At 39.1% G+C, this 22,842-nt stretch overlaps 1 protein-coding gene across 5 annotated transcripts in view; it reads left to right on the top strand.

The window, feature by feature from the left end:
* MARCHF5 (membrane associated ring-CH-type finger 5) overlaps nucleotides 1-22,842 on the top strand; it is a 48,286-nt gene that overhangs the window by 3,625 nt on the left and 21,819 nt on the right. For 4 of the 5 annotated variants that reach the window (XM_058671360.1, XM_058671363.1, XM_058671361.1 and 1 more), the window contains exon 2: nucleotides 14,595-14,797. The exons of the other annotated variant lie outside the window; for it this stretch is intronic. In XM_058671360.1, the coding sequence (XP_058527343.1) occupies nucleotides 14,595-14,797 (203 nt within the window). The remainder of the gene's footprint in view (nucleotides 1-14,594; nucleotides 14,798-22,842) is intronic. 5 annotated transcript variants of the gene reach the window in all.

The raw sequence follows: 22,842 nt of genomic DNA, 5'->3' as shown, positions 1-22,842 counted from the left end.
ACAGACAGACAGCCTACTACCCCCATGGAGCCGGCTCAAGAACATGCATCTTCCTAAGACATTACTGATAACGTTAGAAAGACAGCAGATACTTAAACTGGTGTAACCAGGGTGGCACTTTTCTTCCATCCTCTTCATATTTACAACCATCCTAATTTAGGCTGGGCCTGAATAGAAATTGAACACAAAGTTTATTTTGTTCATTTGAGAGAAGTATCAAGAGACCCAACAGACTACAGTGCATAAGACGAGTAAAACAGAGTTCTTTTCGTGAAATTAATTTCACCTCTGCTTATTCTGAGGAACAAAATTTGACTCAGATCCAAGTGTAGTTTTTTTCAGTGCCAGGTTTTCTCTTTGTAAAGATGGAAGAAATAAGCTTGATACTGTGTAAAGATGGAGGAAATAAGCATGATATGGTGTTGCTTCTAGGATGAAAGTTACATATTTTTTTTTATTTATTTTTTTGAAAGTTACATATTTTTTAAATTATTAAGCATTTGTGGATTTATTTATACTGAGTTCCCACATATACTCAGTGTCAATTTAGGCCACTGCTATGTAGGAAAATGCCCTTCTGGAGTTTAGATTGCAGTGATGTCTATATTCTATAAACTGTCACAGTAGACTAAACTGGCGGCAACTTATTAGCAACTGGAGCTAATTTACTTTATCCTTTGCAAATAACTAACTTCAGTTTGATTATCAATCTTGATAAATTTGATTCCTACTGTATTTATAATAGGTCAAAGAATACACCAGTAAATGAGTGTGTGTATTTTTTCTTGCCTTTCATTTGGTAGATATAATCATTGTTTTAATTAAGTTTAATATTTAAATATTGTTTAAGTTACTGTAGTTAACAGCTGTTTGAGAGTAATAGGAGTTAATAAGAAGGGAGAGTGGTTTTTTGTTTATTTTTTAGTATTATGAATGATTTGGAAACACAAACATCATTGGCTGAAAATTACAACCACTTATAAAAACCCAAACTCTATATCAGGCCTTTTGAATGTTGATCAACTTCTCTTTCTTTCATTGCTGTACTTCTTTAGCAAGGAATCTATTATGTGTTACTGCTTCTCTTACCTCCTACTTTGCTAGAATTAAACGTATAGAGAAAAATACAAAGAATTTTGTAGCAAACTGCAAGAATGGAACTCAGGTTTGAAGCCCTCCACTGCTGAAAGATACTTCCAGAAACTTGACTATTGCTGTACCTCACAGTAAATACTTGGGAGTTTGTTGAGTTTGTTTTGTATCACTTATTTGAACCTAGGGACTAGGTAAAGAATGTAACCTTAGAGTGTCTAGAACAATTAGATGGGAGAGCAGAGAGACCTGTGTGCTTCCTTCCATCCCCTGGCCGCCTCCAACAACGGCAATCAGTAAGAATGTTAGTTACAGACATTTATATACCTTTGCAGAGGAAGGATAGTATGTTCTGATAATCCCATGCGCTTTGTATCTGATATTTTTTCTTCATTTCCGTTAAAGCAGTTTTACTTTGGTTATTAGTTTCAGATTCTCTGTGACATCTTTGTCTTAGTCATATTAAAAACCCATTTTGACAGTTACACACCAACAATTGGAGAATTAAAAACCATTAACAGTTGTATTTGCTTTCATAGATAGTACAGATAACATTCCTTTGCCCACCACCCCAAATCCCATTTCCAAATGCATCTACATTTTCTCAGCCTGCCTTCTTTAGTGCTTTTATATGTGAAAGTATTTAACATACACTCTTTTTTCCTAATCCATTCCCTTGTTTATGACATTCAGGTTCTTTTTTTCCTCTTTATTGTCTCTTCTCATAATTTGACTTTCATTCCTTTCTTGTCTTCAGCTTTACCAAAAGTATCCTAAATGGTGAGTGATTCCTTAATCAGCAAATAGATGTTTTTTTCTTAGTCCTCAAATCCTTGGCATAACATGTTACAGCGATGAAACTGCTGTTCTTTTTCTGTGGTTTGCTTTTTTCCTCCTCTGTCATGTTGCCTCTTTTTTTTTTTTGTCATCTTTAATCCATAAATATGACTTGAAATGGGGACCCAGTTTCTCACCCTGACCCTTTGTTTGAGGAGGTCTTGGTTCTTTTTTCCTGACTTCTTTACCTCATCCCCACCTCGTCATTTTGAACTGGCCAGTCACTAATCCCCTGTGTGCACACAGTGTTTTTAGTCTGTCTAAAACTAAACCACTTGTATTTCCCTGACTTTTCACGTGAGTTAACTTTTTGTTAGTCTTTGGTGTGACCACTCTTTTTTTTTCTGTCAGCTAAAAGTCTTTTCTTCCTTCTTTGCGTTCTTTCTTCCCAAGTCCAGCTGCTGATCAAATATTGTACATTCTTCTTTATCTGGCTCCAGTTTTCTTTCTTTTGGATCCAGTTTGGCTTATGGAGTGAAGAATTGCTGAAATCTCAATTATCTTAATTTTGAGTATTTATTTTTATCTGAAAGGCAGAGTTAGAGAGGAGAGACATAGAGAGATCTTCCATCTGCTGGGCTGGTCCAAAGCCAGGAACTTCTTCCAGGTCTCCCACGTAAGTACAGGAGTGCAAGGATTTGGATCGTTAGCTTTCCCAGGCCATTAGCAGGGAGCTGGATCAGAAGTGGAGTTGCTGGGACACAAACCAGCGCTCCTATGGGATACTGGCACTGCAGGTATAAGCTTGCTGCTATGCGATGGCAGCCCCCCAAATCAGAATTATTATTACGCTGTTTCTATTTTTTGAGAACCTGTCACTTTCTCTATCACCTATAAGGATAAAAGTTAACCTTGAAGACCTAACATACTTAGAATGCAGCCACAGCCTGCCTTAATCATCCCCTTACACTGCACTTTGTTGTCCTGTGAGTAGTCTTGCTCTTTAATTGCCTTATTTTTGCTTTGGCTGCTCTCCTTCACTTAGTTTTAGTACCTGGCCAACTCTTCATCTTTAAAACTATGCTCAGATTGTCCCAGAAGCCTTGCTTAGCTCCCGACACAGTCCTCCCTGGACTTCCGTGAAACCTTTCTGCATTTATTATGGTGTTTCATTTTTTTTTTTTACTGCGTCTATTGTACTTGGACTTTCCCACACATAAACCTTAATCACCACCACACATACTCAATTGGACATTCATTGAAAATTGAAACTGCTTGAATTTTCAGGACACATTATTTTGAATCATAGTGCCCATCCATTCTTCATAGCTTGGTGCTTAGAATAATCTATGAAAACACCATTTTAAAAAATCATCTTATTTGCTCAAAACTGTCTGTGCTTCCTTATTCAAACTCTTTAGCCTGTTCCTCCAAGCCATGTGTTACCTCATTATTCACACACAATTTTGTGCTCCCTGTTATAACAACTGAATTATGTGCTGGGCCAACAACCATTTTAGAGCCTTTCTCCATTTATCAGTTTTTTATCACAGGGCAAACTGGCATGCTCACTTTCCTCTGAACACAAAAGTGTTCTTTTTGTCATCCTGTCTTTAAGTTCTACCCATTCTTCAAGACCTTGTTTATAAAATGCTTCTGAAAACTTGAGCCAGACCTGTTTTTTTGTCATCTTCAGACAAAGGTAGCAATTGATCTTCACCACTTCTTAACTATGCCATAGTTCATGTAGAAACTAAAGATATTTAGAGGCCACTATTGTGGCATAGTGTCTTAAGCTACCATCTGCAATGTCGGCATCCCATATGATTACAGCTTTGAATCCCAACTTCTCTACCTCTGATTGGGCTCCCTACTCATGCAGCTAGGAAAGCAGTTGGAAGAAAAGTGCTTGGGCCAGAGGATGTTCCTGGCTTGGACCTGGCCCAGCCCTAGCCATTGTGGCCATTTGAGGAGTGATCTAGCAGATGGAATACCTTTGTGTTTCTCTAACTCAGCGTTTCAAATAAATAAGTGCCTAAAAAACAGTAATCCTTAAATGGCACATTGGAGTTAATTGGAAGAGATTTGGATCTCTAGATGAGGCTGCTTAATTAAAATTACCCTAGCAAGAATGAAACATTTTTTGTATTGACTATAATTTTCTAAGAAATAGAATACACTAGGTAGTGCAGTGAGGGGGGAAAAAAAAAGAAAGAAACCCATGTTAGTGTTGTGCCATAGGCGGTAAAGCTGCTTCCTGCAATGACTAACATTTATAAGAGAACCGATTCCCATCCGTCTCCCTCCTAAGGCACCGGGAAAGCAGCAGAAGATGGTCCAAGTCCTTGGGTTCTCACCAACCGTATGGGAGACCCCGATGAAGCTCCTGACTTTCTCCAGGCCCAGCCTCTTACTGTTGTGACCACTTGGGTAGTGAACCAACAGGTGGGGGAAATTCCTTTGTCACTCCCCGTCTGTTATTCCGCCTTTCACGTAAATAAATCTTGGGGGAAAATGTTTTAGATTGAGGCCAAAGTTAATTCACACCTTTCTACTTCCCCTATGGACAGCTCACTTAACCTTTCAACGCTAGGCTTTTATTTCCTTGTTTATGATCAGAATACTTACACTTTCTATATTCATGAAGATGAGCAACAAAAGGGCACGGCATACATATCCATGTGCTCAGTAAATTACTGCGTTCATTGTGATGTGTTTCCCCTCAGATTTGCCCTTTAGTAATATGTTTAGATTGTGGTTATATCTCTGACAGATGTGGAAACTTTTAATTTCCATTCTACTTGAGTGAAAAGAATAAATATAAAGAGATTTTTAGTCTTCTTGATGATTTATTTCCCACTCCAGAATACATAGTCCTGATGGTTTTAATCCTGAAGCAAGACGAACAGTGTATAATTTTTCTCATTGTTGACTGGGCCTTCCTTGTATTAACTGGACTGTGGTTATCTGAGCATGCTCTGAATTAAGGCCCTCTTATTCTCCTTTAAAACAGCCACGTGAAGATGTTGTTATGGTTCAGTATATAATAAACATTAGCGATTTAAGGTTGTTCCACTGCTCATGCCTGTATTTTAGAAATGCTTTCAAATATACTCCAATTTTTAACACAGTGATATCTTTTTTTTTTTTTTAAGATTTGTTTATTTTTATTACAAAGTCAGATATACACAGAGGAGGAGAGACAGAGAGGAAAATCTTCCGTCTGATGATTCACTCCCCAAGTGACCGCAATGGCCAATGCTATGCCGATCCAAAGCCAGGATCCAGGAACTTCTTCCAGGTCTCCCACACAGGTGCAGGGTCCCAAGGTTTTGGGCTGTCCTTGACTGCTTTCCCAGGCCACAAGCAGGGAGCTGGATGGGAAGTGGAGCTGCCGGGATTAGAACCGGCGCCCATATGGGATCCCAGGGCAATCAAGGAGAGGACTAGCTGCTAGGCCACGCTGCTGGGCCCAACACAGTGATTTCTAAGGCAGGAGTTGGGTTTTCCAGACGTTTTTATTCATGCTAAATTCTTACATTTCCTGTAAACCATACTATCAATTCTTTTTTTTTTTTTTTTTTTAAGATTTGTTGATTTCTTATTGCAAATGAAGATATACAGAAAGAAGGAAAGACAAAGATTCTCCACTGGCTCACTCCCCAAATGGCTGCAACAGCTGGAGCTGAGCAGGTCTAAGCCAGAAACTTATTCCAGGTCTCCCATATGGGTGAAGGGTTCCAAGGCTTTGGGCCGTCCTCGACTGCTTTCCCAGGCCACAAGCAAGGAGCTGGATGGGAAGTGGAGCAGCCAGGACACAAACCAAACCGCACCCATATGGGATCCCATCTTGTGCACAGTGAGGACTTTAGCCACTAGGCTACAGTGCCACAGCCCTCTTATTTTTAGACAACCATACACTGATTTTGCCAGTGAGAAATTATTGGTAAGTCTCCCTCCCTTCCTAGTTTTTTACACATTATTTTTATTTTTACTTTTCTCTTTAAAAGACTGATTTATTTTTATTGGAAAAACAAATTTTACAGTAAAGAAGACTAAGAAAGATCTTTAATCCACTGATTCTAAGTGGCCATAACAGCTAATTCAAAGCCAGGAATCTGGAGCTTCTTCGGGTCTCCCACCTGGGTGAAGGCTTTGAGCCATCCTCTTCTGCTTTCCCAGGCTACAAGCAGGGACCTGAGTGGAAGTGGAGCAGCCAGGACATGAACCAGCCCCCATATGGGATTTCAACAGTTGAAAGGCAAGGATTTAGCCACTACACTATTGCCCACATAAATTTTAAACACTGAATTTGAATATTTGTGTATGAGTAACAAATGGACCATATGAAGAAAAGTCTCTATTATTCATCCTTTCCCAGCTATAATTTGTAATATCTAGCTTTTCGTAATAAAACTTTCTGTGAAAACTATACAGATTTATGAATATATACTTATTTCCATTTCTAAGCTTTTTTTTTTTTTTTAATTCTATTTTTATTTGAAAGGCAGAACTACAGAGAGGAAAGACAGCAAGATCTTCAATCCACTAGTTCTCAAATGGCTGCAATGGCCAGAACTGAGCCAGTTCAGAGCCCAAGACCAGGAATTTGTTTCAGGCCTTCCACACAGGTGCCTCCCCTGCTTTCTCAGCCCCCAAGCAGGGAGCTGGGTTGGAAGTAGAGAAGGCAGGGCCTGAACCAGCCCCCATTTGGAACACTCGACACCACAGGCAGCAGTTTAGCCTGCCAGCCCATGCCACTCCCTCTACGCTGTTTTTCTTAGTTCTGATACCCTTTTTTTAGTTTAATTTGGATTTTACCTGAAGTTATTTTCTTTTCATGAAACTTTGGCTGTTTCAGTCTATTTCTTTTTATCTTGTCGTAATCTCGGAACTTTTGTTGACACTTAGTGTTTTGTGCCATGATTTTTATTTGATAATTGTATGCATGTTTGGTCCTTAGATTGTAAGTTTCTCAAACATGGTTCTTGGAGGCATATATAGTAAGTATACTTAGTAAGTATAAAGCTGAATCAGGAGGAAATCTTGAATAATTCTGGATTTAAAGCAACTTAGCCATAAACATTAAGCTCTTCATAAATTTTAGTCATAAGGATATATAACTATCAAAATTGTCATTTTTAATCAGAGAATTAAATTATCTTTTATAAATAGTATACACATGGGTTATAGTATCAATATGAACATGTATATAAGAAATAAGCATTAAATAAAATTAAAAATACAAAACAAAATATAGTATTGTTCTTTATAGATATTCCTGGCATAGTTCACTTTCACCTGCATTTAATAATAATCATTTAATCATGATACTTCCCATATCTCCCTTAGCTACTCTGCTCAAGCCTGGTAGATGGGATGGTATAAGGAGTAAATAGTGTGGATGTCAGCAAGCAAAAGGAATTTAAAACTAGTAGAAAGAAAAGGGTAGAAGAAAAATGAATTGAGCATTTAAAAAGAAGCAGAATTAGAAATATAACCTATTATGTTGAAATGAAGTTATCAAGAGATTAGGATTTTGTTATGATTGGGCCAGCACAATGGCTCAGTTTGCTAATCCTCCACCTGCAATCACCGGCATTCCATATGAGCACCAGTTCATGTTCCAGCTACTCCACATCCCATCCAGCTTCCAGCTTATGGTCTGGGAAAGCAGTGGAATACGGCCCAAAGCCTTGGGACCCTCTACCCACAAAGGAAGACCTGGAAGAAGTTCCTGGCTTCAGATCAGCTTAGCTCAGGCCCTTGCAGCCGCTTGGGGAGTGAACCCGCAGATGGAGGATATTTCTCTTCATCTCTCCTTCTCCCGTTAATATCTACCTTTGCAATAAAAATAAATATTTTGAAATAAAATAAAATTTTGATATGAGCTTTAATACACAAAAAGATTTTTCAGTTGATCTAAGGGCTAATTTAAAACTAGCAAGAGCTACATCTTATTTTGGGATCCACACAGCTGTAAACTAATCTGAAATTTTCTGATTGCTATATGTACTAATTTCTAATTGCAACACTAATATTGCTGTGGCTCACTTGCATTCATCTTTCAAGGAAAAGCTATTTTTTACTTAGAGCTAAGCAAAAATATACATAATTTTTTCCTACTGAAATTACCAATATTCTCATATTTTTCATTGACTTCAGATTAAGAAATGCTTCATTGGGCTTGGCGCGAATGCTTCCTTGGGCCTAGCGCGATAGCGTAGCGGTTAAGGTCCTCACCTTGAACATGCCAGGATCCCATATGGGCGCCGGTTCTAACCCTGCAGCCTCGTTTCCCATCCAGCTCCCTGCTTGTGGCCTGGGAAAGCAGTGGAGGATGGCCCAAAGCCTTGGGACCCTGCACCGGCATGGGAGACCTGGAAGAGGCTCCTGGCTTCAGATTGGCTTAGCTCCAACTGTTGCAGTCACTTGGGGAGTGAATCGACAGACGGAAGATCTTCCTCTCTGTCTCTTCTCCTCTCTGTATCTGCTTTTCCAATAAAAATAAATAAATCTAAAAAAAAAAAAAAAGAAACCCTTCCTTAAGAAAACTCAGTGAAAGAGATTCAATCCATTATCCTGTCATCAGTCATGAACAGGCATTTGAACCCAGGCCTGAGTTCCAGATTCTTAAACAAGCAGACATGTCTTGAACTACCTTAATTTGCCCCCAAATTCACGTAGCATTATTTTTTTTAATATTTATTTGTTTATTTGAAATGCAGAATTAGCAATCTCCTAAATGCTGGTTCACTGCACATATGACTGCAACAGCTGAGACTCAGCCAGGTCCAAGCCAAAGCCCAAAACTCCATCCTGGTCTCCCATGGTACCTCGGCCCAAGGATTTGGAATATCATCTATTGTTTTCCCAAGCACATTAGCAAGGAGCTGGATCTGAAGTAGAACAGCCGAGATTCAAACGGGCATCCATGTGAAATTCTGGCATCACAGGTGATGCCCTAGCCAACTGTGCCACAATACCCCACCCCCAGTTTAGCATATTTCCTTAACCCTGCAGAGTTTTCTTAGTTCACTTACAGATTAAAACAACTAAGCCAAAAATGTAGGTGTAGGAGCCTGCACTGTGGTGTCACAAGCTGAAATCTCTGCCTGTAGCACCAGCATCCCATATGGGCATCAGTTTTTTTCCCGGCTGTTCCACTTCTGATCCAGCTCCCAGTTAATAGCCTGGGAAAGCAATGAAAGATGGCTCCAGCCCTGAGAACGTTGCACCCATGTGGGGGACCCAAAAGAAACTCCTGGCTCCTGGCTTCACTTTGGCCCAGCTCCAGCTATTGCAGTGTTGCAACCATTTAGGTAGAGAATTAGCAGATGGGACACTGGTCTCTTTCTCTCTATATATATTTCTGCCTGTAAATCTGCCTTCCAAATAAATAAACCTTAAATTCTGATAAGAAAAAGAGCTGTTGGGCCCAGCATGGTGGCCTAGCAGCTAAAGTCCTCGCCTTGAACGTGCCCACCGGGATCCCATACAGGCGCCAGTTCATATCCCAGCTGTTCCACTTCCCATCCAGCTCCCTGCTTGTGGCCTGGGAAAGCAGTCGAGGACGGCCCAAAGCCTTGGGACCCTGCACCCTTATGGGAGACCTGGAGGAAGTTCCTGGCTCCTGGCTTTGGATCGGCATAGCACAGGCCGTTGCCACTTGGGGAGTGAATCACTGGACAGAAGGTCGTCTTCTCTGTGTCTCCTTCACTCTATATATCTGACTTGCCAATAAAAATAAATATTTTTTAAAAAATAGAGGTGTTGACAAAAAAAATTTTTATAAAAACTGGAGTTTATATAATTATGCTGAGGCCATCCCTTAGACCTGACATTCTGTATCAACATTGTTTTGGTGGCACAGGATGTAACAAATTACCTAAGCTAAAAAAGAAAACAAAAAAAGTATTGGTTAATATATGTGTATAGTTCGAGAGTATGTTAGATTTTGGTAGAGCTTCATCTCCATGTCTCAAATGATAAGAGTTTCCATCTTGTAGTTTCTGTTCATCTGAATTCTTCAAGCTTTACATGGGAGCTCTCATGGCAGCATCCTGTACGAGTGCTGGTTCCAATCTTGGCTGCTGTGCTGTTGGTTCACATTCCGGCTAAGCTGTCCTGCCAGTGATACTGGCTGAAGTGCTTGGAGCCCTGCCACCCAAGTGTGATTCCTGTTTGTTATTCCAGGCTCCCAGCTTCAGCCTCACCCAAAGCTGGCTATTGTGGGCATTTGGGGGAGGGACCAGCAGATGAAGTATCTCTCTCTCATTCTACCTTCTTGCATCAAAGCTTTGAGGGATTGTTGAAACAGGTTTCCTGGTGCTCCTCCCGAAGAATTTCGTATTCACCTGCTCCAAGGTAGAGCCAGAGAATGTGCAAGTTCTCAAGGAAGCTGCCTGCTCTACAACCATTGTCCTAGGGCACCTGTAATACATAAAACTACTGCTCTTTTGTTATCTGTACCATTACTTCTTACTAAAATCTTTCCTAATCTACCCAAATTGGTCCCTTACTCTTTTTTGTTCTGGTTAATGTCCTTAGGGTACTTTCATGCAGACTTGGAAACAAACCACAAATCACCCAAGTGAAGCTGTTAGAAATTCCAGACAAAGACAGTCTACTTGGTGTAGTCACGCAGAAGCACTGAAACAACATGCAACCAGCAAATTCTCAGTGTCTCTGGCAAGTCGCTGCCGGGCTTTATATAACTAGAATTAGAATTTTTCGAGTTTTTTTTTTTTAAGATTTAGTTATTTTTATTGAAAAGACAGATAAACAGAGAGGAGAGACAGAAAGATCTTCCGTCCGATGATTCACTCCCCAAGTGGCTGCAACAGCTGGAGCTGGGTTGATGTGGAGCCAGGAGCTTCCTCCAGGTTTCCCACACAGGTGCAGGAACCCAAGGCTTTGGGCTGTCCTCGACTGCTTTCCCAGGACCCAAGCAGGGAGATGGAAGGAAGCTGGGCCACCGGGATACGAATCGGTGCTTATATGGGATCCTGGTGTATGGAAGGCTCGGACTTTAGCCATTAGGCTTCCGTGCTGGGCCCAGAAAATTTCATGTGTATTTCACATTTCTTTGCATCTAAGCTTTTTTTTTTTTAAAGATTTATTTTTATTACAAAGTCAGATATACAGAGAGGAGGAGAGACAGAGAGGAAGAGCTTCCATCCGATGATTCACTCCCCAAGTGAGCCGCAACGGGCCGGTGCGCGCCAATCTGAAGCCGGGAACCTGGAACCTCTTCCAGGTCTCCCACACGGGTGCAGTGTCCCAATGCATTGGGTCGTGCTCAACTGCTTTCCCAGGCCACAAGCAGGGAGCTGGATGGGAAGTGGAGCTGCCGGGACTAGAACCGGCGCCCATATGGGATCCCGGGGCTTTCAAGGCGAGAACTTTAGCTGCTAGGCCATGCCGCCGGGCCCTGCATCTAAGCTTTTTATGTCCTATCACAAGTTTATATGTTATATGTGAGCAATATTATTTGGTTTAAGATGACCGTAAGATTTATTGTTCAGTACTTAGATTAAATATAAACAAGATGTAGTCAGTTGATAGATGCTGAAGATCAGGCAGGCTGCTATCTGAATATTTATTCCTAAGATTTAAATTCATTTCTAATGGCATTAGTTTTAAATCCAAATTTGTAAGCTCTGCTTGGAATATTATGACTCAGTCAAAAGTTATTTGGTGATACTTCAAAATAATGTTCAATTCCGGATAATTTTCCCTAAAAATCATTATTCAATTATCTATCTCAATGTGAAATTGACTGTAAAATATGTGAGAGTTCATGCTTTATATGAGTATCTTCTAAAAAGTAAACCTATGCTGTACAGGTATTTAGGGGTGAGATAACAATGGTGTCTACAACATTAAAATGCGTCAAAAATAAGATTGGTAAATGGATGTATATTTTTAAAGTATAGCAAAATAAGAATTATAGATTGCACATGCTGTGTACTTGGATATTCACAGAAAAGGTTTATTTTTAAGACCCAGCACAGTAGACTAGTTGCTAAGGTCCTTGCCTTGCATCTGCTGGGATCCCATGTTGCTGCTGGTTCATATTTCCAGGTGCTCCACTTCCCTTCCAGCTCCCTGCTTGTGGCCTGGGAGGGCAGTCGAGGACAGCCCAGAGCCTTGGGACCCTGCACCCGCGTGGGAGACCCAGAAGAGCTCATGGCTCCTGGCTTCAGATTGGCTCAGCTCTGGCCATTCCAACTACTTGGAGAGTGAACCAGTGGATGGAAGATCTTTGTCTCTTTCTCTCTGTGAGTCTGACTTTCCAATAAAGACAAATCAATCTTTAAAAAAAAAAAAAGACTTCTTTGCTTAAAAAGTGAATTGACAGTAAGATAGGAAAGTGAGAGGGAGATAGCTCATCTTTCATCTGGTTTACTTCCCAAATGGATGCAGCAGCCAGGGCTGGGCAGGCTGAAGCCAGGAACCAGGAATTCCAGATGGGTCTCCCATTGTTGGTGGCAGAGCCCAAGTATGGTTTTGGAAATTATTACCATGGCTTGGTTCAGCTTGTTCCCCATTGTAATTGAAAAGTTTATTTGTATGTTTTAGGGTTGTTTTGTTTGTTTGAAAAGCATGGTAACAGAGGGCAAGCTCTTCCATCTGCTAGTTCATTCCCAAAGGGACATAATGGCAGGGCTGGGCTAGACCGAAGCTACTGAGAGATTGGAACTCCATTTGAGTCTTAACAAACAGGAAACCGAGTCAGAAATGGAGTAACTGGGAATGAAGTATGCACTTGGATATGGAATATCAGCTTTGCAAGCAGTGGATTAAACCACTGTGCCACAGCCCTGGACCCTGAGAAGTTTAAATTAGAACGCACAGTTGAATTTCTTGAAGGTCTTTTTTCACAAGGAGTAAAGACCTCATCAATCTTTGAATGATGGACTATATAGCATAATCATTTGTTCTGATAGAAGCCACTTATTTAAGTGAAAAATGCACAGTAGATAATAAGCTGCAGTTGTTTCTATTTGTCAACCCCCCCCACACACACACACACAAACCACTACGTCTCATCTCCCTTGCCTACCAGTGAGTGCAGTGGCCCCGTCCGAGGAAGACTCCGAAAGTCATCCCTCCCCTGTCAAAAATGCCCACTCCAATGTCCCCAGATCCCCTTCACCAGGCAATTTGCAGCCACCCCACCTGGGGGTCAGGGTGACATGTCCCATTCTGTAGTTTCCCACTCCTGACATATCTTTAAAAACACACACACAGAGAATAGACAACCATACTGTACACTGGTATAGTTAATACAGATTTGGCTTTAACGAAGCCCAGGATGCCCAACAGCTATTGGCTGCTTTTCTCCCAGCAGTGAACACTTGCTAGGTACAAAGCCACCTAGGCAGTTGCCTGCAGCTGGAGAAGAATAATGTCTTAAAATTAATCATCTCAATAGGATTTTGTTTTTAAAGTAAGCATCCAGACTTGAGACTTTTAAATGTCAAGCATAATGAATATAAATGAATAAAAGAACTACTCACACCTATAATGAAACCAGACTTGAATTGGGTCACATCACTATCCTGAAACAGTTTGTCCTATTATCTCCACCTCCTTTGTAATTATCAGTGTTTACCTTTTTTGTTGTTATTTTTAACAAGGCAAAGAAAAAGCACACTCCCATCTGGGGGTTCACTCCCAGAATGCTCACATTGGCTGGGACCAGGCCAGGTCGAATTCTGAGAATTGAGAATTCAATGTGGGTCCCTCCACATAAGTGGCAGGAACCTGATTACTTGTGCTGTCACTGCTATCTTCGACAATCTTCATTAGTAGGAAGCTGGAATCGGGGGCCAGAAGTGGGCATCAAACCTGGGAAGTCTGATATGCGTGTTTTATCTGGCTTCAACCGCTAGACCAATGCCTAGTCTTTGTGCTTCTTTTTAAAAATATATTCCTTGTGTTTCCTTATGATCATACTTTCGCTGAGTTAGAAATGGGTGGGAGTTTTCCCTGAGTTATAAATTGAATGTAACTGTGCGATATCACGTATGTTAGTACTTTTTTTTCTCCAAGTTGAGAGATTAGTGTTGAAATGGATTAGAATACCAAATTTCACATGATGTATCTCTGTGCTTACTATTTCTCAAAGAATTCTCAGAGACAGCTTAAGGGTTGTCTCTATGCATCCTAGTTCATTGGAGAGATAAAGAATTGCTAGAAAGTTGGTAGAATTACTTTAAAAGCAAAATTGCAAAACCACAACATCCTACAGAGGAAGATGAGAGGAAACATTAAAAAGCCACTCTACAAAAAATTCATTGCTATGTTGTCTCCTTATTCTTTTAATGTAGCACAAGAGGCGCTATAATATAACATAGGAGGGAGCCGGGCACAGTAGCCTAGCGGCTAAAGTCCTCACCTTGAACACACCAGGATCCCATATGAACGCTGGTTCTAATCCCGGGAGCTCCACTTCCCATCCAGCTCCTTGCATGTGGCCTGGGAAAGTAGTCAAGGATGTCCCATATTCTTGGGACCCTGTACCTGCATGGGATACCTGGTGGAAGTTCCTGACTCCTGGCTTCGGATTGGCTCAGCTCCGGTCACTTGGGGAGTGAATCAGCAGATGGAAGATCTTCCTGTCTATCTGGCTTTGCAATTAAAGAAAATATGTATATGTATATGTAATATACATATAATATATATATTAATATTAATATATTTCTGTTAATTTACAGAAGTTGCTGGGTATGTTTTGCCACTGATGAAGATGATAGAACGGCTGAATGGGTGAGACCGTGCAGATGTAGAGGATCTACAAAATGGGTTCACCAGGCTTGTCTGCAGCGCTGGGTGGATGAAAAACAAAGAGGAAACAGCACAGCTAGAGTGGCTTGCCCCCAGTGCAATGCTGAATACTTAATCGTTTTTCCAAAGCTGGGTAAGTTTATTTTAAAATGATCCACCTCTATTTTTTTGTGATTCTCTTCATTCCATTTTGGTTGTTTCCTCTGTAAACGTCAGACTTCAATTTGTTTTGCTAACAGTTTATGCAATATCTTTAATATAGTTCCAAATCCATCCATTTGTACCTTAACTATTTCACTTGTTTGAGAGGAGAAAGAACTTGCATATTTTTGTGGCTGTAATGAAGTAGCAAAGGTCTAATAAAAAGCCAATTTAAAGATCCTCATTCTCTGGACTCAACTGGCGTAAAAGAAAGAAAATAGTAATGTGTTCTTTCTAATGCTTCTCTTGGTGAGGAAGAATAGGGAAATTAAAGACAAATAAAGTCCAATTTTTGGAATCTAATTTATGTCTTTAGTGAAAACTGCTGTCCTTCTGGGTATTGGAAGGAATAACCAAAGGCTTTTGAGAATGGGGCTAACATGGAAAAGCTGGATAGCTGACTGATTAAGAAGCTATAACATGCTAATATTTCTACCATTAGAGTCATTCCTTTATTAATTGGTCTCATTTTTGTTTTTTATGCTCTGCTAGTCATTAAGCATTTTTAGTATCACCCTTGGCTATAACCCAGTGTACAGAAAGACAGCTTGAGTTCAGGAAAAGGATGGATTTTGGAGGAGTAGGATTGAAGGAAAATTTAGAAATAGTAATTATATACTTTCTTTTTAATTACATATTGAAGTCAGACTCTTGTTTTTTTTAAATGAAGAAATACAAGTGTGGATAATAAAATGCCTTTTAATATAATATTAATAAGGGCCAAGAGAATTTCTATATTTGTTTTTCTCTAGTGTGAGGCATAGGAAAAATCATAACTTCTCGTAAATACAGTATAACAGACAAAGTAATCATCTCATACATTTGGAATTTGTGGACTACGTGATAGGTCTTCATGCACACCATGATTACAGTTACATTAAATGCAAATGAATAATCTAAATTGTTTTCATTTTAGGACCAAAACAGTCCTTTATTTAAAAAAAAAACAAAACTGTGAAATAACTTGAAATCAGGAAAAGGAAGCAGTTATTATTGCGTTCTCTGACTGCACTGATATCTGGCTAACTGATGTTGAGGATTAATATTTAACTGGTCCCTTTTCTGCTGCTCATTATATTAGACAGCCCTGCTTTCATTTATAGATTGTTGGAAGAGCATTCAATATTTCAGACATTAAAATAAATGGAAATAAAAATTACTGCAAGAATTCTCACTGAAAATTCAAACATTGGGTTGAAACATATATTACATTAAGTTTAAAAAAGTTAAAATCTTTAATTTTGAGAGATGACAACAATCTGTTCTTTTGGCTGAATTCAGCTCTATGAGACTTCTTAATATCTTGGGAAAGAAGCTATCTAGATACTAGTTAAGAGTCAAATTCTGGTTAAACAGTGTTGCCATTTGGTCTTCATATTTCAGTATAGTTAAGTATATATGTATATACATGATATATATGTTATGACACTAAGTTAACATCTTAAAATCAGAACTGTTTTACTGACATCCATCAGTGTCATGAAGAAAAGGTACATCCTTCATTTGAAATTTGTTAGCATCTTTCTCTTTGACAAAATAGAGAATGTGTTTGTTCTTTCTTGACATAACATGCTGAAGATGTCTGTTCATGGACTGCAGTTTGAATTACATTCAGAATTTCCCATGCAGCCTTTAGCACTTACTTTAAAAACAGAGGATACATTGTCAGATGCCAGCTACTGTCTGTCAAAGAAGTGATGTGCAAATTGACTTTGAGTTGTACTCTGACCATAGCAATCCCAGTCTACCTTCTGAAGTCAAAAGTAATCATTGTGTAAAAGAAAAATCTCTCCTTCAAAGCATACTTCCATTGGTAATCAGAATTAAAAATGGCCTGTATTTCTTGATTCACATATTTCACATGTATATGCTTAAAGTTGATTCCTACAGCCATAAAACAGAATCCTTAGGAACATATATCTGTGATGTTGGCTGTTCTTCCTGTCTCATACATGTATTACGTATTGTCCAGTCGTGTCATGTGATGATGAAATTTTGTCAGAAGCTTGCTTTGTTTCTCTTGGAGCATATTTGTCATTAATTTTCCAGTTGACAAGATACACCCGTTTTGTTGAAAGCAGCTTGAAGTATTGAATATGGTTTTATCTTTATAATTTTGTTGATTTTTGTTTTGTTTTTGAGAGCTAGAGACCATTGCTGGTTCATTCCCCAAATCCCCAGCGGGGGAGACAGCAGGTTATGCCTCAAGTAGATGACTCAAGTGATCCCTATTACCCTCATCTGAGACCTGGATTGAGTTACCAGCCGTGGTTTGACTCAGCCTAGGCATCGTGGGCATCTGGGGGTGAGCCAGTGGATAGTAGTATGCTGTGTTCTCTCTCTTTTTTTTTTTTTTTTTTTGTCTCAGCCTCTCAGCATAACTTTTTTCAACAGGATATGAACACTTTAGTGGCTTCTTTGCCCTATTTAATTATGTATTAAAGTGTGAGGAGAACAAGGATGTCTCAAATTGCAAGCTGATCATTTTGAACGCACTAGCCACAGACCATTCTACAGTCTTCACTCTGAGATCGTAATATTATCATATATGGCATTCTGGGTTAAAAATATTTTTTGCTTTTTTGGGGAACATTTTGATCCACCGATTCATTACCTAAATATGAGGTTTAACCTATTGTGGTAGTAACTAACAAAAATACATTTAAGCAAAGTAAAAAACTTACATGATACTGTATTAGCTGAAACAGTGTTCTCTTATTCCTTCTAGAGCGTGAGTTGCTCTTGGGATGTAACAGCAATTAACAATCTCACAGGGTTTCTTTGAAAGTCAAAACTAGTCCTCTGTATTACCTTTGTTCTCACATTGTCTGTAGATCAATTAATAGATCCTCATGCATCACAGTTGGTCTCCAAATGATGTTTCAGAAACCGTCTAAAAGGAATAAGAAACATTAGAGAAGGGGAAACAGGAGAAAAGCCAATACTATAAGATTATATATGTGTAGTAGGTATTTTAGGTATTTTAGGCTCAGGCATTTGGTCTAGGGGTTAATACACTGGTTGGGAATACTTCTTATCTGAGTGCCTGATATCAAGTCCTGACTCCACTTCTATTTTTTTTTTTTCTAGATTCCTGCTAATATATACCTTGAGAAAGAGCAGTGGTTGGGTCTTTACCACTCCCATGGGAAATATGGATTGAATTCCTTATTTCCAGCATTTGGGTAGTGAACCAGCAGCTAAGAACCCTTTCTCTTTATTTATGCCTTTCAAATAGATCAATAAATAAAAAATTTAAAAAACATTTTCCTACAGATTGAGCCACTTGCTGGCTTGCTAGCTGGCCAAGTCAGGCTCTTAAAACACGTAGTGTTAAGTATATTTTCTTTTTTTACAGAGAATTTACTGTGTTCATTTATGAAAAGCTTAGAGGACTCATCAAACTTCCATCTTTCTCTTAATTTATCACTCATCTTAAGGTTTACTTTTCTTCTCTTTCTCTTTTCCTTTTTTTACAAATTAGACTAGTTGTATGTATGTACCTACTTAAATAAAATCTTGCAACCTGGTCCTTGCACGGTAGCCTAGCAGCTAAGGTTCTCATCTTTCATGCGCTAGGATCCCATATGGACACTGGTTCGTGTCCTGGATACTCCACTTCCCATCAGCTCCCTGCTTGTGGCCTGGGAAGTCAGAAAGCCAATAAAGAATGCGCCAGAACCTTAGAACCCTGCATCCATGTGGGAGACCTGAAGAAGCTCCTGGCTTACCAGGAAGATCTTTTCTCTCTGTCTCTCTTTCTCTCTGTAAATCTGCCTTTTCAATAAAAATAAGTCAGTCTTTTAAAATTGCATTTTAATGAAATCATAAGATTTCTATGTACATTAAATTTTTCTGTACATTACAAAATAAAGAAGCATTGCTTGCGGCCCAGCGCCATAGTGTAACGGTTGAAGTCCTCGCCTTGAACGTACCGGGATCCCATATGGGCACCTATTCTAATCCCAGCAGCCCCACTTCCCATCCAGCTCCCTGCTTGTGGCCTGGGAGAGCAGTCGAGGACAACGCAAAGTCTTTGGACCCTGCACCCTTGTGGGAGACCTGGAAAAGGATCTGGGCTCCTGGCTTCTGATCCATGTAGCACTGGCCATTGAGGTCAAATAAATAAGTCTTAAAAAAAAAAAAAGAAGCATTGATTGGAAATATGAAGTGCCACCTGAAACAAGGTTTGTGGTGCCACTAAGAGGAAAGCATTTCTATGAAGTTTGAGCCCTGACAGTAATATTATTTGTGGTTAAGCAGAATTCAGAGAAGAATTATCTCAAAAAGAGATATTTGGACTCTCATGCATAGAATTCACTTTATTTTTTAAATTTCTTTTGCTGGTTTTTCATAATTTTCAAAGTACAAGTCTTGTGCTTTTGTTAAATTTATTCTTAAATATTTTTCATTGTGGTGCTTTTGTAACTTGAGTTTTTTATTACAAGTATATTGAGTTCAGTTGATTTTTGTGTCTTGATCTTGTATCCTGTGACCTTTCTGAACTCATCTAAAAATGAGATGTTTTAGTGGATTCCTTTGGATTTTGTGTATATAAAATCATATCTCTGGGTAGGAATAGTTTCATTCTTTTTTAGTCTGTATTTCATTTTCTTGTCTAACTGCCCTGGATATAACCTCTAGTAGTGTTAAGTAGAAGCGAAGAAAATAGAAGAAATCTTTGTCTTATTCTTGACCTCAAAAGGGTAACATCTGTTTTTTTCCTATGTGTGTTAATTGGGCTTTAGAGATCACCTTTGTCAGATCTAGGATGTTCTTGTTGGTTGCTCTTATAATGAAAGATTTTGTTATAATGAAAGATTTTGTTAAAATGTTATATACCTTGGGTTTATTTTTTAAGTTTTTGTGCGTTGTGTCCTTTATAAATGTGATATATTACACTGATTTTCATATGCTAGACAAACTTTGGGATAAATTCCAGTTGGTCAGAGTGTATGATCTTTTGAAGGTTGCTAGCATTTTGTTGATGACTTTTATGTCCACAATCATGATGGATATTGATTGGGCTGCAGTTTTCTTGTGGTATCTTCGGTTTGGGTACTAGAGTAATGACTTGTCTCTTGGAATAAATTGCAAAGTGAAGGCCTTCTTTTATATTTTTTGGAAGGTTTTATGAATGATTGGCATTATTTCTTTAAATGTTTAGTAGCAGTGAAGCCATTTAGTCCTGGACTTTTGTTTATGGGAAGCTTTTTGATTACTAATCCAGTCCCATCACTTGTTACAGGTTTATTCAGATCTTCTATTTCTTCCAGAGTAAAGTCTGTCAGTTTGTATCTTTCTAGGGATTTGTCCATTTCCTTTATGTGATCTGATTTGTTGGCGCTTAATTATTTGTAGCATTCCTTTAAAATCCTATTAATTGTTACAACATGGAAGGTACTGTTTGCTCTTTCATTTGTTTAGTATTTTGAAACTTTTTGCCTTGGTCAGTTTAGCTAAATATTTGACAATTTTTTTCCCCAACAAATGAATCCTTAAGTTTTTGTTTCCAGTACTTTTTTATTACTCTATTCTGATTTTTTCCCCCTAATTTTTATTACTTCCCATTACTGCTTGGTTTCAGTTCCCTTTTCCTGGTTTCTTGTGGAGGAAGGTTGAAGTTCTTGATTTGAGATTGCTTTCTCTCTCTCTTGCTCACTCTCGCTAGATTTTTCTTTAAAGAACATTTTTAAGTACTTGGAGAAACTGAGCATTGAGTCTCGTTAACTCTGCTGCCATCACACACCTTCTACTGTGCCATAGTTATACATCTATTACAATCAAGGAACTTACACTGACATATCATTACTACTCAGCATCCATAGTTTAGTGTTCATTTTTGACCATGTCCTATTCTACCATTGTGAGTTTTACTCCTAAAAATTCTGTGCTCATCTATCCATTCTTCTCTCCCTCAACTCCTAACCACAACTTTATTTTTTTCCTTTACCACCTCTGTAGTTTGTTTGTTTTCGGGGGGGGAGTGTGATTGGGGTTTTTTTGTTGTTGTTGTTCTAAAAGAATGTCATGTTGTTGAACTCATTCAGTATATTGCTGTTTCAGATTGGCTTCTTTCATTTAATAATCTACCTCTAAGCTTCCTCCATGTTTTTTTGTGGATTGATAGCTCATGTCATGTTATCACTAAACAAAACTCTTTACTGGGTGTGGAGGTTTATGCATTCACCCACTGAAGGACATGATTGCTTCCAAGTTTGGGTAGTTAAGAATAAAGTTACTCTAAATATCCGTGTGTATAATTTTACATCAGTATTAGTTTTCAGCTCATTGGAGTAAATGCCAAGAAGCGTGATTGTTGAATTATGTAAGTATATTTCATTTTGTCAGAACCCTCAAGAAGTTGGCATTGAGGTGTATCAGGTTAAGGAATTCTAGGCTCCTGGCTTTGGCCTGCCCAGATCTGGCCATTGCAGCCATCTGGAGAGTGAACCAGCAGATAGAAGATTTCTCCCTTTCTCCCCATCTCTCTAACTCTACCTATCAAATAAATCTTTTAAAAAAGAAAATAAAGGAAACATCAGGACTGGAGTGGATGTTGTGGCACAGTCAGTTAAGCCATCATCTGGGGTGCTTGCATCCCATATCACAGTGCTTTTTAATTCTAGCTACCCCTCTTCTGATCCAGCTTCCTGCCAATACACCTGGGAAGGCAGCCAGTGATGGCCTCAGTACTTAGGTTTCTACCATTCTTGTGTGAGATGTAGATGGAGTTCTGGGCTCCTGGTTTTGGCCTGGCTTAGCTGTGGCTCTTACAGGCAGTTGAAGTGGATGAAGGTATAGTCTTGAAAACAAAAACAAAATTCAAAACTGTCCTAAGTGACTGTACCATAGTCCATTTTGCCTTCCCACATCCATGTTTGCTTTCGTGCTGCCAGTGTTTTAGATTTTGTCCATTCTTACAGGTATGTAGTTTTTTGTTTTTTATTTGCCAGTCTCATGGCATATGGTTAGCATAATTTCATATACTTTGCTTGCTGTCTAAATATACTTGGTAAAGTGCTCAGGTCTTATGCCCATTTTTTAAAAATCAGGATAATGATTTTCTTGCTGTTCATTTTTAATTTTCTTTGTTTATTTTAGACAAGAGTTGTCAGGTATGTATTAATACCTTTTCTTTAATTTCTTAGTTTGTCTTCCCATACTTTGATCTTTCTTATTTTTTATTACAGTCATTTACACCTCTTAAATTTTCCTCTCAAAACTGTGTTAGCTGTATCTTATATGCTTTGCTGTGTTTTCATTCATCTCAGAATATTTTCTAGTTTTCTCTTTGATTCACTGGTTATTTATTTTTCATGAATTTATAAATTTCCAAATGGTGTTTTGTTGCTGATTTCTAATTTAATTTCAGTGTGGTCAGAAAGTATACTTTGCTCAATTTCTTTTTTTTTCTTTTTTAAGATTTTTACTTTTATTACAAAGTCAGATATACAGAGAGGAGGAGAGACAGAGAAGATCTTCCGTCCGATGATTCACTCCCCAAGTGAGCTGCAACGGGCCGGTGTGCGCCGATCCGATGCCGGGAACCAGGAACCTCTTCCAGGTCTCCCATGCAGGTGCAGGGTCCCAATGCATTGGGCCGTCCTCGACTGCTTTCCCAGGCCACAAGCAGGGAGCTGGATGGGAAGTGGAGCTGCCGGGATTAGAACCGGCACCCATATGGGATCCCGGGGAGTTCAAGGCGAGGACTTTAGCTGCTAGGCCATGGCGCCGGGCCCTGCCCAGTTTCTTAAATACATTGTGATATGTTTTATGGCTTGACATATGGCATGTCCTGGAAAGAACACTGTATTTTGTTATTAGATGGAGTACTGTATAGATGCCTGTCTAATTCACAGTGCTTTTCAAGTCTTCTATTTCCTTGATGATCTTTTACCTTTCCATTATTGAAGATGGGCCATGAAAGCATTCAGCTGTTGTCGAATTGTCTTTCTCCATTTGTGTACATTTTGC

This window comes from Ochotona princeps, chromosome 13 (assembly GCF_030435755.1).
Source record: "Ochotona princeps isolate mOchPri1 chromosome 13, mOchPri1.hap1, whole genome shotgun sequence".
NCBI classification, from domain to species: domain Eukaryota; kingdom Metazoa; phylum Chordata; class Mammalia; order Lagomorpha; family Ochotonidae; genus Ochotona; species Ochotona princeps.
The sequence above is the reverse complement of the archived record's forward strand: the minus strand, read 5'-3'. Positions and strand labels throughout refer to the sequence as shown.